General features: G+C 40.8%; 1 protein-coding gene across 4 annotated transcripts; it reads right to left on the reverse strand.

The window, feature by feature from the left end:
* Window positions 1-8: 8 nt before the first annotated feature.
* Window positions 9-16,866, reverse strand: LOC144074581 (disintegrin and metalloproteinase domain-containing protein 9-like). Of its 4 annotated transcripts, none has more exons than XM_077601082.1 (24): window positions 16,700-16,866; window positions 16,356-16,572; window positions 13,917-14,017; window positions 12,718-12,776; window positions 11,696-11,774; window positions 11,468-11,544; window positions 11,153-11,351; window positions 10,658-10,723; window positions 10,482-10,553; window positions 9,402-9,571; window positions 9,257-9,338; window positions 8,972-9,105; window positions 8,656-8,827; window positions 7,105-7,197; window positions 6,507-6,611; window positions 6,345-6,435; window positions 6,162-6,267; window positions 5,876-6,059; window positions 5,726-5,806; window positions 4,483-4,588; window positions 3,071-3,218; window positions 2,901-3,003; window positions 1,932-1,993; window positions 9-1,860 (listed from the first exon to the last, which is right to left on the reverse strand). In XM_077601082.1, the coding sequence occupies exons 2-24, from the start codon at window positions 16,534-16,536 to the stop codon at window positions 1,788-1,790; spliced, it is 2,544 nt and encodes an 847-aa protein (XP_077457208.1). In that variant the 5' UTR covers window positions 16,537-16,572; window positions 16,700-16,866; the 3' UTR covers window positions 9-1,787. The 4 variants fall into 4 exon arrangements, with proteins under 4 accessions (XP_077457208.1, XP_077457210.1, XP_077457207.1 ...); XM_077601084.1 differs by having other exon boundaries at window positions 16,768-16,855; XM_077601081.1 differs by having other exon boundaries at window positions 16,356-16,866.
* Window positions 16,867-17,118: the final 252 nt, after the last annotated feature.

Below are 17,118 nucleotides of genomic sequence, written 5' to 3' on the forward strand. Positions count from 1 at the left end.
ATAATCTCTGTAATTCAATAAACTTTATTTGAATTTTATCATAAAACACACAATTTACTATTGTGGGCCAATGATGAGGCGGAGCAGAAATTACGTATAATAATTGGCTTTATCTGTGTATGTAGGTCAGCAAACACATGAAACAAAATTCATTTTCCAATAACTAGTGCTGCAGATATTCAAATAAAAACTCAAGGGTGCCCATTTTTTAAAACTTCTTTCTTTGAATAATTATTATAAACTTAATATAAGTAACCTTTTTTGTCACCTCTCAAATATTGCTGTTTCTTTGTAATTTCATGTATTTGCCTCAAATGGCTAAATCGGCTCATTGGTAATGAGATAAACAAAATACAAAAAGTCTCCATTAGATTTCAAGGTATTGTTTTTACAAAGAAACAATTATTCCTGAATCATGTGACAGTTGTAAAGGTAACAAAAGCAAATCATGTGTCTGAGTACCATTTGGAAGAATGTGTCTTCTTCTTTCTTGTTGAAACATTCAAAGCATTTGCATATATATTTGAGCACTCTTATGTTGAAGACTTGCACCACTTCAAAATTATCATTGAATTGATTTTTTTTAATCTCACATGCTCCAAAAGCAGTGAACAAATTTGAATGGTTACAACCCGCAATGTCAACTTAATATTCACTGGCAATAAAAAAGTGCAATTATACTGTCTCTCTCACAAATAAGAAAGCGGATTCACACAAATTCCTTTGATTTACCACAAAAACACACCAATAAAATCAAAATGCAGCAAATGGCATAATAAATGGCAGCCAAGGGGCTAAAAATGTTGACAAATTGCAGAGGAAGGGGACATTCCAATGACAATGCAGACGTGAACGAGTGCCAATCATTCACAGATTCTTTGTTGATATATTTTAAAAATTTAAATAACTGTGTGGGGAGCATTTAAAAAAATGCTCCACAAAACACTGGAAAGCAATAAAGAACATTGGAATATAATGTTTGACAAAAATCCTTCTGATGATCAATTTTCTGTCTTTAAAGGTCACATATTATACTATTTTTTAAAAACCCCAATGATTTTTTTCCATAATCTAATCTCACTATGTGCAACTGAGTATGTTCCCAACAGGTTTAAAATAAACAGCACAAAAATCATAATACATATGAGGTCTTTAAGCAACATGCTTCAGTGATATTCGCCTAAGAATTTTGTTGTATATAAACAATAAAATAACATAATGCAAAGAGATGCACGTGAGGGTCAAGTCTTTAGTTGTTGCATACAGTAGGTCCTTACGAGTATTTTTTATTGTACCATTATCATTTACTCCCTCTGTCCACATGCCTGGTGCCTTAAATCATTCGCTGCCAATGATGCATGTACGTATTTGTGTTTTCTGGAGTGAATGAAGAAAAATAATGATAATAAAAAGGGCGCCTCACAAGTAGCTAGCAAATCAGGTGTCAGGAAAGTGGACAGAAACGCGTTCTGAATTTGTGAAGTATATACTCATTTTTGCATTTGCGCTTTTCGTCTTTTTGCCATATTATGTGATAATCGCTTTAACACACAATGGACTTGGTAACTAATTTTAAAAATAGAAAACTTTGTTGAACTGGAACTGTTTTTTGCTGATCTGCCAGTGTTCCAAAACACACAGGGTTTTACTTTCCTTGCTGTCTTCCAAGCAGCTAATCGGAGACAAGCAGCATTCGTGAGCCCCTCGATGTTAGCCGGACGTTAGTTCGGGAGCTGCCGGCGCTTATGTTGGCAGCATCAGATTAAACAGTTTCTGACGGAGCGCAGTTACACGGGTGGTGGTGGGGGGGCGGCTCTTTGAGGCATCAGAGGTTGCGCCGCGCTGCACGGTTTGTGTTTCCTACAACAAAACAAAACGATGATAGAAGGCAAGTCCATTCACGCTTCGGGCGCATTTCTCTTGGCGCTTACATGGGTGGCGGCGGTGGCGGCCTGGTGGCGTATGAGTTAGCGCTCCAACTTGTCTCGGCCATCTAAAACCACCCACAAAACAAATAGACACAGAGTTACATGTGGCGGCACAGTGAGAAGCAGTTTTCTACGTCGAAAATTAGTTAAGACATTCATAATAGTGATCGATAATAGTGATTATATTGATACCGATTATTAGCAGTTAGAGGAGGGGAATACCTGATATTTAAAGCCAATATTCATTTGCAGTAAAAGTGTAAAAATCGTGAAAAAAATAAAAATATATAATAAAATTAACAAGCCCTGAACTTTATACATAATATATATGTATATGTATGTGTATGTGAATGTGAATGTGTGTGTATGTGTGTGTGTGTATGTGTGTATGTATGTCTGTATGTGTGTGTGTATGTGTGTGTGTATGTGTGTGTGTGTATGTGTGTGTGTATGTGTGTATGTGTATCTGTATGTGTATCTGTATGTGTGTCTGTATGTGTGTGTATGTGTATGTATATATGTATAATAATTTTTTTACACAATTTTTACACCTTTACTGCTTAATGATTACTGATTAAAAAAGGCCGATACAATATACGTCAAAAGTCCAAATTTTAACCTCAATAATCAGCCCGACCGTTTAACTGTCGATCACTAATTCATCGCAACAAAGAAGCACATTTCCATAAAATAATGAACCACTCTATTTTGTAACTTTTGTAATTAGCAAAACAAATGTATCTAAGAACACAATTAGTCCACAAATATTTGTTAATGACAACTATGATGACAATGGAGCCCCCCTTTACGTCTACAGGGGTCCCCCGAGTTACCACATTAATTCGCTCAAGAGTTGGGATTGTAAAGCGAAGTGGTCGTAAGGCGGGTAATAGAAATTATTGTTATAGTGATGGGATTAAAGTTTGAATTAAGCACGCAAGCGATAAACCTAGAAAGGTCAACTGTACTTACCGGCTGCGTGAGGACATCATTGGCGTTGCCGCGGGCAATGGGAGGCGGGCGAGCCACGGGGGGCGGCCCTCTGGCTCGATTGGGCGCTGCCGGTATGTCAGGCCTGAGTGAAGCGTGAAGGTTAAATTTCTTTTCTGTGCCGTGTGAGCACGATGTTGGAGCTCACTCACTGGTAAGCCTGAGAGCGCTGATCGTGCCTCAGGCCGAGGCGCTGCAGCAGCGTCTTCCTGCGCACGAAGGCCAGGACGCCCAGTGCGGCCAGAGGAACCAGGCAGAAGAAGAAAACCAGAAGGCCGTCCCTAAGCGACGTGTCTTTGTCTGTGTACCACAAACCCATAAACACATCCGTGTATATTTTTTGACCAAATCTGGAGTGAGGAGACTTTGTCTCTCAATGACATTAAGGACTTTAGTTAAGCGAGAAAAAAATAAGGCCATCAACATTACATAAAAGTTTCATTTCTGTGTATTTTTTGGCCTATTATACAATAGGCTGTGTTGTAATAATAACATTGATGATGTGCTGAGAAAAATATACCAAGCAAGATTCGAGAACATGTTAAATATTTTTGCAATGTAGATTAAAGAGACAAAATATAGTATTGTATTTAAAAGAAAACAATCTGAAAAAGTTGTGGACCCTTGGCCTCATGTAGAAATCTTATTTCATTTATTCGCTAGGTGAAAAACCGAGAGTCTCTGCCAAAACAAGCTGCCATTTTGACAAACTTGAAATTGTTTTTGCTTATTCTGTTAATTTGTTTATCATTTTAGAGATTTCAGAATAACTTATTCTGTTAATTTGTTTATCATTTTAGAGATTGCAGAATTTTTGTCTCTCTAACTACATTATTTTAATAATTAAATCATTTTAGTACCGTATTTTCCGCACTATAAGGCGCACCTTCAATAATTGGTCTATATAAAAATTTGTTTAATATATAAAGCAGTTTGCCCATGTCTTTGTGCCCTTCGATTGGCTGGCCACCGATTCAGTGAGTACACTGTAGCTGGGATAGGCTCCAGCACCCCCGTGGCCCTTGTGTGGATAATCGGTACAGAATGAATGAATATACATGAAACAGTCTGGATTATAAAATGCAGTAGTAGTTGTGGTAGGTGGTGGTGGTAGTACTAGTAGTAGGGGATTGTGTTATGCATCCATGAGATGGAACTGTGCTATTTCACAGAATGATTAATCAATATTTATCCACATATAAATATTTATTTATTAACTTAATATTACCTATTTATCTATGTCTAAAATGTATTTTCCTGTGTCTGCATTCTCACCCTCTTGCTACTGTGACAGTGAAATTTCACAAATACGGGATGAATAAAGTTATCTAATCTAATCTATAGTGCAGAAAATACAGTCATTCAGACATGCTTTTTCTTGCCAAATAAATTGATTGATTGATTGATTGATAAGGAGCTACTCAGTTCCTGATTATGTATTTTACCGACTGCATTTGCATTTGAGTATATTTTTGTACTTTTACTTGAAGTAACTCTACTCTTACTCACTTACTCTTATCACATTTTTAGCTACATTGGGTTTAAGGGAGGCACATGTACGTACCATTCCAAGTCGGGCCGCTGTCCACGCTGCCTCCGTAACCTGCTAGCTCACAGAAAGGGGGAGCCCAGCCAGCCTCGCAGTGACAGTTGCGGTTGTTGTTGCACACCTGAGCGACACAGGCCGAAAAAAAGGTAAGAAAAAAAACAAATGCAAAAGATGAGTTGAGAAGAGCATTCCCAATTCTTTTATCTCCTGTTTCTGTGTCAAATTATATGAGTGCGTAGCTAGGCAGCTGTTAAACTGCAAATTGTTGCAAATTGTGTGGCAAGAACTACCAATGTGACCCGTTCCTCAAATCATTGCTGGTAAATCAATACAGTGGTACCTCGAGATACGAGCTTAATTCGTTCCGGGACTGAGCTCGTATGTCGATTTAGTCATAACTCAAATGAACGTTTCCCATAGAAATGAACTAAAAACAAATTAATTCGTTCCAAAGCTCTGAAAAAACATTAAAAACAGGATATTGGATTTTTATTTGTTCTAATTTGCCATCTATTAACAAAGTAACAGATAACTAGTGGTTTAATTGTACTAAATTGTGTTTAATAGTACTAAAATTAGACGGACTTTGCGGAGGGGGGTCGAGACTTTTTGTACGGCAACGTGCTCGTAACATAACATAAACAAATTTAAATGAACTTGGATTACGATGCAGACACACTCAAAAATAAATGTAATCTAACCTTACACTAAACTTTATTCTAATTTTGTTTTGAATTTTGTTACCTTTCTTCTCCCAGGTTGGCTCTATTTGCCCCGCCTCCACCCTGACTTTCAGATGCAACCTATCGAGGGTTGTTTGCCTTTGTCTTCCCTTCAAAATATTCCCAAAATGATGCACACAAATGTCCTCACAATAGGATAACACACGACCACTTGCCAACTTGCCCGGGAAGTAGTACTCCTCTCGTATTAGCGAACAAGCTCCGCAATTCGGACTGACTAACGGAAAAAAAAACACTGAAAAAAATGCAACGCTCCGCCCAGTGCTCGTAGAGACAATACACCAGGGAGTTGTGACGGGAAAGAGTGCCCATGATGTTCTTATGAGCAGCCTGTCGCGTCCGCTGTATGCTCGTATATCAAAATTTGTCTCGTATCTCAATATAAATATTTGCTCGAAATTTTACTCATATCTCAAATTGCGAGTATGTCGGGGCACTCGTATGTCGAGGTATTACTGGAGTTGCGAAAAATGGTGTGACTCCTAGCTCAAGCCCATTTGGACTTATGTTCTCACCCCGTGAGCGTGACACTTGTTGCGTGCGTCGCAGTCAAAGTTGAGGATGTCCACGTTTTGACACTCAAAGTTGAGGCACACCTGAAAACGGCGAGGATCAAAGCGTCAGAATCAGCACCGCAGACGGCACACTTTCACCTCACTCCTCACTTTGTCACGGCCACACTTGGTGCCCTCGTTGACCATGCCGGGGTCGGGCACGTCCGAGCCCAGCATGAAGTCCACCCCTGAGCACACGGCGCCCCCTATGGGCGTAGTGATGATAGACGGCTCCAAGCCAAACGCTTTGACGCCCTGCACGTTGGCGCACTGCAGCTTCCCGCACAAAGCGTTTCTATAGGAACAAACAGCAGTGTCAACCTCCTGCGCCTACATTTTTTTTCTCTACTTGGTTTTAGACTTGCTGCATTGAATATGTCTCGACGGTCATCTTTACCTGCTCTCGCACTTTTTGTATCCATAGTTGTGATATCCGCAGTTTCCGAAGCGATCGCCTTTGCTGTTGACGTCTTTGAAACAGATATCTGGTGCCACTTTTGCCCCTGGAGAGGAAATGACACATTCGCGGCGGTCTCTTTGTCTCATCGTTATGTGCATGTTTGTTTTCGGAAAAACCAACTGGCTCCGAAGATGCTCCTGCATTGGTCTCCGGCTTGCTGGCAGCGGCCGTTGTAACAGTACGCCTGCTGATTCCGACACTGGTGACCATTCTAAAACATGGAAACACATGGCGGCGTCTTCTCTAACTTCTTTAAAACGGTGCCGCTGCTAAAACACTCACCTGAACGAAAACGTCAGTCTGACAGAGAGACGATGAGCCGTTGCAATACTCGGGCAGGTCGCACTCGTCCACCCTGGCCCGACACTCCGTGCCGCCGGACTTAAACTACAGGAAGATGTGCGTATTAGATGAACGCCGTAATGCAAGGGTGTCAGAATCGGGTGTGTTCGCGGGCCGCTTTAACGTCAACTTGATTTCATGTGGGCCGGACCATTTTAGATAGAATATTTAGATTTTTCTTTTCTAAAAGGATTAAAAGAACTGGATTTTTGTTTTTATAGATCTACAACAATGTTTATTTTAGCTTTTTTAATATATTTTTAGATTTTACAAATTGATTTTTGAACTAAAAACAGAAAAAAATGATTAAAAAATTACAATTATTGATTTAAAAGGGGGAAAATAAGGAAATTTAATATACATCTATACTCTTCATTTTAATTTGATCCTAAAACAGAAAGTAGGCACTCAAGATTTACTTTCCTGGGCCACACAAAATGATGCGGCGGGCCAGATTTGGCCCTCGGGCCGCCACTTTGACACATGTGCCATAATGCATCAATGGAGAGAGACAGTTTCCTGTGATGAATGAGCTTACCCGACAGTTGTAGCAGCACTCGCCATCGGCACACTCGGCTCCCGGTTTGAGTCGACACGTCTTAAACTCGCAGCAGGTGTCACGCTCACACGCCTGTCACACGCATAACAAAACAGGGATGTGACAATACACCTAAACTCAAAATATGATGCACCTCGATATGACACGATATGTTACAAGAAAACGTAAAAATAAATAAAATGAAAATTACCACAAAATATGGTGTTTTTTGGATATAGGTAGACAAAATGTACAAAAACTTTAGATAAGAATTAGAGATAAGATGCAGATCATTCATCATAACAGTGTCTTTTTCGAGTTATGACCAATTAAACGTCATAATCAACATTGGTTATATGTCTTTGGTAGTGAATGCGTTCATTTTATTTGGGGTATTTTTTGCTAGTAATCTTCGCTAGATATGTATTGCCTCGTACTTGGCAAAATGATTCGTATTACGATTCACAGGTCACGATTTGATTCAATCGCGCTTAATCTCGATACTTAATTTTAAGACAATTAGTGCAATTTTCCTATATAATTTTGGAAAAAACGAATCAAAATGGACATAAAAATGCATTTATATCACTCAATTTCCTAAATTAAATGATTTGTTTTATGTTTGAACAACATATGGCCTTCACAAGAACATTTTCTAAATCATTAGTGCAAATCATCTTAAATCCAGGGCGGCCGGTGGCGCAAGTGATTAGCGAGTCGGCCTCACAGCTCTAGGGTCCTGGGTTAAAATCCTGTGTGGAGTATGTTCTCCCCGGGCCTGTGTGGGTTTCCCCCGGGTACTCCGGTTTCCTCCAACATTCCAAAAACATGCATGGTAGGCTGATTGGACACTCTACATTGCCCCTAGGCATGGGTGTGAGTGTGAATTGTTGTGTCTCCTCGTGCCCTCCGATTGGCTGGCCAATGATTCAGTGTGTCCCCTGCCTCTGGCCCAAAGTCAACTGGGATACGCTCCAGCACCCCCCGTGACCCTAGTGAGGATAAAGCGGTTCAGAAAGTGAGAGAGAAATGAAATGAGATCTTAAACCCAAACCTGCTTAAACACAGGATTATAAATGTGGGGGAACACAACCTAAAGGATTTATAGCACTCAATTTAAAAAAAAAAGTGGCAAGTCAATACATTAGATTGCACATTCCAGGTAAACCAATTACTACAGGGCCAAAGGGCAATATTAAGTTATCCAAGTTAGAACAGTGCAACACAACTTATGTGCAACTATACTGAGGTAGATGTCTTGTTCGTGTTCGGCTATTACGTTCCATATATTGAATAAATGTACTATATATAGTCAAATTTGATATGGGACTTCTGGGACCAAGCAAAATTCTTTTGAAGGAATACATGTATCGCAAAACAATATTCTGTCTCAAATCTAATACAAATGTATGTGTATGATTGTTCCGAAACATGGCAACTTTACAAACATGTACACTGTACACATACATAAGCACGTCTTCACACACAAACACGCAGAAAATCTCTCTACTTTGCTAGGAGGACAAATGCGAGTGCATTATGAGGCGCTACCTGGCGGGATCCGCAGTCGCATTCCTCGCCGACCTCCAGCAGGCCATTCCCGCACGCGGGGGCACTGTAGGCTTCGTCGGGGTGCGGCACATTGAGGAGACACGAAGCACCTGTGCTGAGGAGCATCTTCTCAAAGTCGTCTGCGCTGCAGCTACTGAAATTCCGGGAACCTCTACGGCAAAGCACACGAGACGCAAGCGCTCATTACATATGTGCATCTTCGGCACCTGGAAGTGTGTTACCTGGACATGCCACACCGAGTGTGCTTGTTTGTGTGCATCTCTGTTGTGTACGTGTTCACATGCGTTTGTCTTACGTAGCTCCAGAGTTCATGATGCACGCCTGCACGGGGCACGTGCAAGTTCGGCTGTCATCGTGGTTCATGCCGAGGTTGTGTCCGAGCTCGTGAGCCACGATGGATGCGAAGGCAAACACGTTGTTGTTTGTGAACTGCATTCACACACGCACGCACACAAGCACGCATACAAACAAAGTGTTCTCTTTAGATTTACTGTTACAATGACAATAAATACTATTATTCAAATATGTTTTCTTTCTGTTCTAGCCAAGCTTGTGTGTTCAAACATAGACACTTGTGTACCGCGTTAATTCCACCACCGTGACTCCTCGAGCACACGGTGGAGACGTAGGCCATCCCCGCTGTCACTCCAAAGCTTTTCTTCCTGCATCATCATCATCATTATCATCCTCAGTGCACATATGAAAGCGTCCTGGCGTGCTCTCACAGTATTAGTTGCGCTGAGTCGTGGCGTCGTCGCGGCAGCAGTTCCTTCTCCCGCCACTGAGTAAAGCGACTGAGCACCACGCCGGCACCTCCATCTGTGCTGATCAGGTTCTGCCTGGTCCAGATCTCCAGGCCCACCAGGACCACCCGTACGTTCAGCTGCATGTAGATCTGCACACACATAGCAAAGATGCTTGAGCCAATTGGAATTACCCATGTATGTATGTGTGTGTGATAGTGACATATGTGAGAAAAATACAGTAATCCCTCGAATATCGCGGATATTGTAAACCAGACAAGGCCGCGATAGACGGAAAACCGCAAAGTAGTATTACCCCTATTTTTACTACCATACTACATGTTTTCGGGCCTATACAAGAAAACAGTACCCTCGATTATCGTGGTTGATGTAGACCAGACATGGCCGCGATAAATGAAAAATCGCAAAGTAGGGTCACCCCTATTAAAAAAACTAATAATAAATTGTTTTTTTTTTGTTACTTGCGAGTTTCAGCGTGGATTTTCACATTTTTATGAACTTACAATTTTTTTTTTTACAAATAAATTCCCCCCTCAAAAACGCGATGTAGTGAAACCACGATAGTTGAAGCCGCGATATTAGAGGGCTTACTGTACAACACAAGTACAATTGTCAATACGTGTATTTATTAAATATTATACATATAATATTTATATATATATATATATATATATATATATATATATATATATATATATATATATATATATATATATATATATATATATATATATATATATATATATATATATATATATATATATACACACACACACATATACATAGCTACCTCAGCAGAGCCAGGAACATTGTCAGGGACCAATACCACCCTGGTCACAACCTGTTCCAGCTGCTGCCCTCTGGCAGACACTACAGGTCTCACAAAGCACGTACAAATATTCAAGGGATTACTGTACATGTTAGTCTATAGCTTTCTGCTGTGCGTCTGCTGGAGTGTTTCCGGAGTATGTTTTGTGTGGCTGTGTATTTATGAGTGGTATGTATGCATGTGACTGTTGTCAATATTGTGCATGTACTCACGCTATCTATGAAGTTAGCCAGATGAACCATCTCCTCTCTCACTGCACTCTCGTTCCTGTTCATGGTGTTGTACTGAGGGAAAGAACAATTACCATTTGTTTGAGTGACTGTGTTTGAGTGTGTGTGTGTGTGTGTGTGTGTGTGTGTGTGTGTGCGTGTGCGTGCGTGTGACTCACTTTGTCATTGTCCACCACCAGCAGTAGCTCCACATAGTGCGTGCGATGAAAGATATCTCGCTTCGCCTGGAAAGGAAAAAGCCACATGTCGATTCAATAAGATTAGGTGTTTGCATGTACAGTCTTCCCTCGATTATTGCGGCTTCACTTTTCACGAATTCACTTTTTCGCGATATTTTTCTGCTATTAATTATTGAAAAAAAAAGATTTTTTTTAAAGTTCATAAAAATGTGAACATCCACGCTGAAACTCGTAAGCGGAAGCCACTCTTGCTACAAGGACTCAGCACTGAAAAAAAGGTAGTTATAATAGGGGTGACCCTACTTTCCCATTATTGCGGCCATGTCTGGTCTACATTAACCGCGATATTCGAGCGATTACTGTACATTTGTCTTGGCTTGTGTACGTGTGTAACAATACGTAACAATAAAAATACACCTCAGTGAGTATTTGGGCCTCTGTGTGTAAATGTGGGTCTGTATGTGATTATGTCACCCGAGAATGCCGGTGGATCTCCTGCTGCTTCTGTGGTGAGGAAGCGTGCTCGGTCTGCTTGGGTTCATTGTCGTGATGCGGAGTCCCACATTCTTGAGGCTGTGACGTCACATCCCGCAGGCGGTACAGCAGGTGCTGCTCGGGGGTGGAGTCTAAAGGCTCAATGGCGTAGCTGTCCTCGTCCAGATGCATCACACCTCTCGTACAGAACGTAAAAACGATGCATTCATTTCACAATGGAAATACAAGATGACAAAAAGAAACGCGCAAAATGTTACCAGTACATTATGGGTGTGTTGCAAGTGTGTGTGCTACCTGAGGCCATTACAAATGCTCATGGCGACAGACGAGCCCTCCATGCCCTCAACATAGCCCCGATAATGACAGTGGTTCTGCAAACACACGTGCACAAGGAATTGAGTGTCAGATGTGTAACAAGCTACAGTGCAAGTATAGCATGAGGCAAACTTGCACGCATACACTAGCATGGTGGTATGTGTACATGTCTGAGCATGTAGTGGAATGCGCTTGGGTATTTTGTACCTTAACATCCGGTGTGCTGGACATCAGTCGTCCGTCGTTTGCGTACGTAAATACTTTGAAGTCAGCAGGTAACAGCATCCTGCAAAATGTTGTTATTAGACAAGGTCATGTAAAGTGTGTAACGTGGTCAGTGACATTCGAGCCACTCGTTTGTTTGAGTCGAGGGTGATAAAAAGAATAAACAACTCCAAGGGCACGTGGCCTCATATCGTGTTTTATCAATTCTTGGCTGATAAACTGCGCGCGGTGGCCACGTGGCGTCCCCACATATCGCAGTGCGGGAAGAAGATCGGACTTCAACGTAAAGAAAGCGCACAATGTGACTTATAGTCAGATGTCACTATATTTTATTACATTATATTTTGATTTATTTGATGTCAACGCAACAGATTAGTTTTTTTCATGAAAAGTAAATGGTGATTTCTTTACAGTATTTTTTAAATCCTGTTTTTGTGGGTTTTATGAGCTAGTGAACACAAAATTAAAACACTTATTGTGGTCCCGGATCTATGAAACTTGGACTTTTTACATCAAATTATGGAAAGAAATCAACTTTCTATTATATTCATTGTTTTTTTTAAATGGGTTTATAATATGTGTAATGTTTCTCTATTTTCATACCTACAGACAATAGGTCACGCTAGCTGTTCCCTTTTCTTCCAGAGTTCTTTTTGGGGGGGGGAGTAGTTTTGTGTGAGATTGAGAGTTTGCTACACAAGTTAAATTGCATTTATATTGCCTTCATACATGAAGGAACAATTTAGACATGTACTATAGCCTACAAGTAACTTTTACATGTGGCTTGGCTTGTGTGCGTAAACAAGTAAGGTGCAAGCACCTAAAACTAAATAGTATTTTTTTTCTACTGGCACAAATGGGTATCTGCCCTTGTTTAAACAAAATATTCACTTTTTTATGGGAATGGGATTCTGTAGATTCCACCTGTTTAAATGATGAGAAAAAAATCGAAGAATCCAACATTTTCCTTGCACGATTGTGATTATTTTTGGTCAGCAACTTACTCATTCCTCTCGAGATGGACGACATGCTCATGTCCCGAAACGTTGATAGCATATGATACCTGCGACAGGAAGTAACACATACAAATTAGCCAGTAAAGCATTATGGCATCTATTTATGTCTAAAATGTATTTTCCTGTGTCTGCATTTTCACCCTCTTGCTACTGTGACAAGGAAATTTCCCGAATACGGGATGAATAAAGTTATCTAATCTAATCTAATCTAATCACATGACCATAGCCACATGCTTAGACACTCTTTTGGCTCGCTTTGGAGTTTTTTTTTCTTTATCTATCTGTCCCCGCCATGATGACATCATTCCAACTTCCTCACACACTGTCCTTGATGTGCCTATACAAAGTCTGGTAATGATGACATGGGTGTGTGTAAAAGATAAAATGTGTGCCTACCTTGCCCTGTTAAATTCAAGTGCATGTTACATGTCTATGTGCGTGAGTAAATATCATTTCTGTAACAGTTTTTTTTAATTGAACGTTTTCAAAATCATTACGGGGCAGCCCGGTGGATGAGCGGTTTGCCCTTCGGCCTCACAGTGGAAGGACCTGGGTTCAAATCCAGGTTCGGACCTTTCTGCGTGGGCTTTCTCTGGGTACTCCACTTTCCTCCCACATTCCAAAGACATGCATGGTAGGCCGATTGGAAACTCTAAATTGCCGCTAAGTATGAGTGTGAGCGTGAATGGTTGTTTGTCTCCTTATGTGGCCTGTGATTGGCTGGCAACTAATTCAGGTTGTCCCCTGCCTGGTACCCATTGATAGCTGGGATAGGCTCCAGCACCCCCTGCGACCCTAGTGAGGATAAAGCGGTTCAGAAAATGAGAGAGATAACCATTACATAGTTATTTGTTATAAAAGCAAATTTCCTTTTCTGCAGGTCAGTCTGATTCATCTTTTTCCAGCTGTCTGTATGGGTGTCTTTGTTGGGTGTACTTGTATTATTACACAGGTCAACTCCTCTGTCCGTCAAAGGGAGGTGACACGGTGTCATGATCCTGTCGAATTATACTCTCACTCCTTATCCTGTGGCTGGCAGGAAGTTGGGCGGGAGACAGGAAGTGATTGTGTCAACTGCCCAAGTGCTGAGCATTACTCTCTAGGTCAGATGTCTCAGTCTCTCATTCTCTCACACAGACACGCACACACGGACGCAATGACGAGTCAGCAAGTGTAAATCTCAGCACCTGATTGGGCAAGGAGCCGTCAGCATCCCTCCGCGGCCGGCCTCCAATTGGCCGAGGCACCGTCAGCTGATAGGACAACAGATGCTGCGTCTGCCGTGTGTCTGCAAACAGAACAAAGTTTAGCATCTTAGCTTAGCGTCACCATGTCGAGCGCTCACGCCCGTGCACAAAGTTACGTCAGAAAGCCCGTTGGCCTCCTGCCTGACGTTGTGATTGGATGAATTAAGATGCTAAGAGATGGCCGGTCAGGTGCAAAGACACAGAAAGCAATGTCTGGGCATTCTGCACATTGGTTAACATCATGTCACATGGTTTACAGATGCCATGTTTTCTGTAGTCCTGACATACGCCTAGCAATAATATTACCCTCAAGCAGTTGTCGCCCTTTTAAGGGATCTTTCTGGTGGTTAAATTTAGACAAAACCGTAGGGCTTGTGCGTGGCAAGATGGATTTTTTTGGTTAAAATAATTAAGAAAATAAAATAAGGACTCAAGATCATGCAGTGTTTGTAAAAATATTTTGTGGTTCTTCCGAATGGCTTTGGTGCGGGCAGTCTGGGTTCGATTCCCACTCTGTGGTAGGTGTGAGCGTGACTGGTTGTTTGTTTCATTGTGCCCTGTAATTGGCTGGCAAACAATTCATTTCTTTTCCTTTCCCGGAATAAACAACACAATATAAACAATCTCAACGAGCCTAGACAAAACACCCATGTGGCACATTAAAACTGTTCAGAACAAGACAGGTTGAAAAAAAGCGATGGTGTGTGAAACTCATATAAGATTAGTAGCATTTAATTTAGAATTCAATGTTTGTATGGATGTATCATCCAAGTATTATACCATACATTATTTATTTCATTTGCAGTTTTTCTTTGTATAGACGGAATCATATCTAAAAAACTTAACGTGTGGAAATCAAGTCGCAAGGCAGGTTATTTGTAATCCTTTCCAAATTTTCAAAAGATACATAATAATGTGACCTTCGGTGTATAAGTCATTCGTTATCTAAAAAGTAATGATATTAGAGTCACTTGCATTATCTTGCTAGTACACAGTTTAACTATACTTTTGTTGCCACAACAAAATCCTTTTGTTACTCTTAAAAAGCATGAATCTCCGGATCGATGGAGATTATCTGAAATACTTACGTTTGATTCGCTAAAACAATTGTTACATTTAAAAATGGCTGCTCATGCCATGTTTGCCTACTTACTGGAAATATTGGCTTTCTTGCCCCTTTTCTCTACTAAACCAGTGTTTTTTTTTTTTTTTTCTTCAATCCATTATCCTTAGCCTATCCTCACCAGGGTCGCGGGGGTGCTGGATCCTATTACAGTCGACTGTGGGCAGGGGGAGGGGGGTAATCCTGTTTTGGTTGCCAGCCAATCTTAGATTCTGCTATTTTTCAAATTCTTAAAAAAGATTGTTTTTGCTGGGGTGCACTTGATAAATAATATTTCAACTCCTTTAACTCAATGCCTGCCGTTGATGGCGAAAGACGCCCAATTTTGACAAAAGGAGAACTGCCTGCAAATGCTCATCTTTTAACGCCAAATTTCCCGAATACGGGATGAATAAAGTTATCCCATCCAATCCAATCCACTCGATGTCCATTCTATTTTGAATGGGAAGACTAAAACGCCTTTGCGCTCAAAGAGTCCCCCATATAAAGGGTTACATTTCAACACATTGGCATCTTGTTTAACTATAGCACCATTTTCCAAGCGCCTACTTTTGATCATGTTTACTAATTCAAAAGCCCAGACCGGCTATAGGGGTCGGTGGAGAATCCCACCTGCGCCGATCCAATAATTGACCCACCGTAATTAGGGGTACCATTATAACATAACAAACAATAAACCAATGAATTCTTCTCAATATGTGGTCCACTATTTCGCTCTGTCATACTTGTGCTGTCCCCAATTGGATTTTTTTTTTTTTTATATATAGTTGGCTTTGGAGATAGTCATTTGTTATCCTTTCATGTATTGTTTACTGAAATTTCCTTTTGTGATCTGACTAGTCCAAAATCTAAATTGAAATATACTTTGATGGAAAACGGGAATAGAGTATCCCTAATTTGTTATAGTATGGTAATGACAGTTTTTAAAATATTTTTTCCCAAATATTTGGAGGGTCTAAAAATGTCCAGGGTGAGTATTGCAGTGTCTATTATGCTTAAATTGGAGTGCAAAGTTACTTTCAATTAGCCAAAAATACTAATTTACTATATTATAGTGAGTGTGTATGCAGGGAGGGGATGTTTAAATCTCTTCCTCGGGGGCTAATAATCCATGTTAATCCTTTTAATTTTATTTTGATGCAGTGGCACACCCCACACACACACCAAGAAATATACTTAATGAAGTCGAAATCAGCAGAGCTTGTGTGTTTTATTCGGCCATGACAACCAGCAGTCCACTTCCGCCCATTCCTCACCTGCACTCTGTCCACTTCCGGCCATCAGTAGCAGTAAACAGCACACTTTCAGAAGGGTTTCTCTCCGTCCTTGTATCGCCATGCTCATTTTCGTCATTCGGACCCGACCTTCTTTTGAGGGAAATCTCGGTGGTCGCAGTCTTTCATACTCCAACGCCGCGTACTCCTTCACCGGTACCATTCGACCCCAAGAAGGGCGGTTCCAACTCGAATGTCCCTGAACGAAATTTTCCCCCAAACCCAAATCAAACGGGTCGTTTGGTCCCCAAACAAACACTAAAGGCGTGACGTAACTTTCGGCTTCTCCGGAAAGAGCCGAAGTATTTGGTGAGCTAAGACCTCACCAAACAATTCAGAACGCGCGGTTTCGTCCAGGATTGGTACTCCCACTGTTCTTTTTCCTGTTCTTTACCTCCTGTCACGGTGGTCTTTGGTGTCTCTCCGACCCCAACCCAACCCAACCATCCCCTTCAACCAACGCTCGACGACGACCGGCTCTAGCGTTACGTCACTTTCGGAATTCCCGGAAAGAACCGAGTAAAGACCCCCGAAAACTGTGGGAAGGGCCTTCAAAATAAGACTTCGCGTTTATGGAAACAGATTTTTATGTATTTTTGTTTTTAAGTTACTTAAACAATTATATTGACTACTTATTTATTATTATTAATTATTTATCTGTTCGTTTGTTGTTATTTATTGTTTTTATTTAGTGATTATTTGTCTGTTTGTGAACTTCATGGTGAAATTTTAAATCTCATTATAC

This window comes from Stigmatopora argus, chromosome 5 (genome assembly GCF_051989625.1).
Source record: "Stigmatopora argus isolate UIUO_Sarg chromosome 5, RoL_Sarg_1.0, whole genome shotgun sequence".
NCBI classification, from domain to species: domain Eukaryota; kingdom Metazoa; phylum Chordata; class Actinopteri; order Syngnathiformes; family Syngnathidae; genus Stigmatopora; species Stigmatopora argus.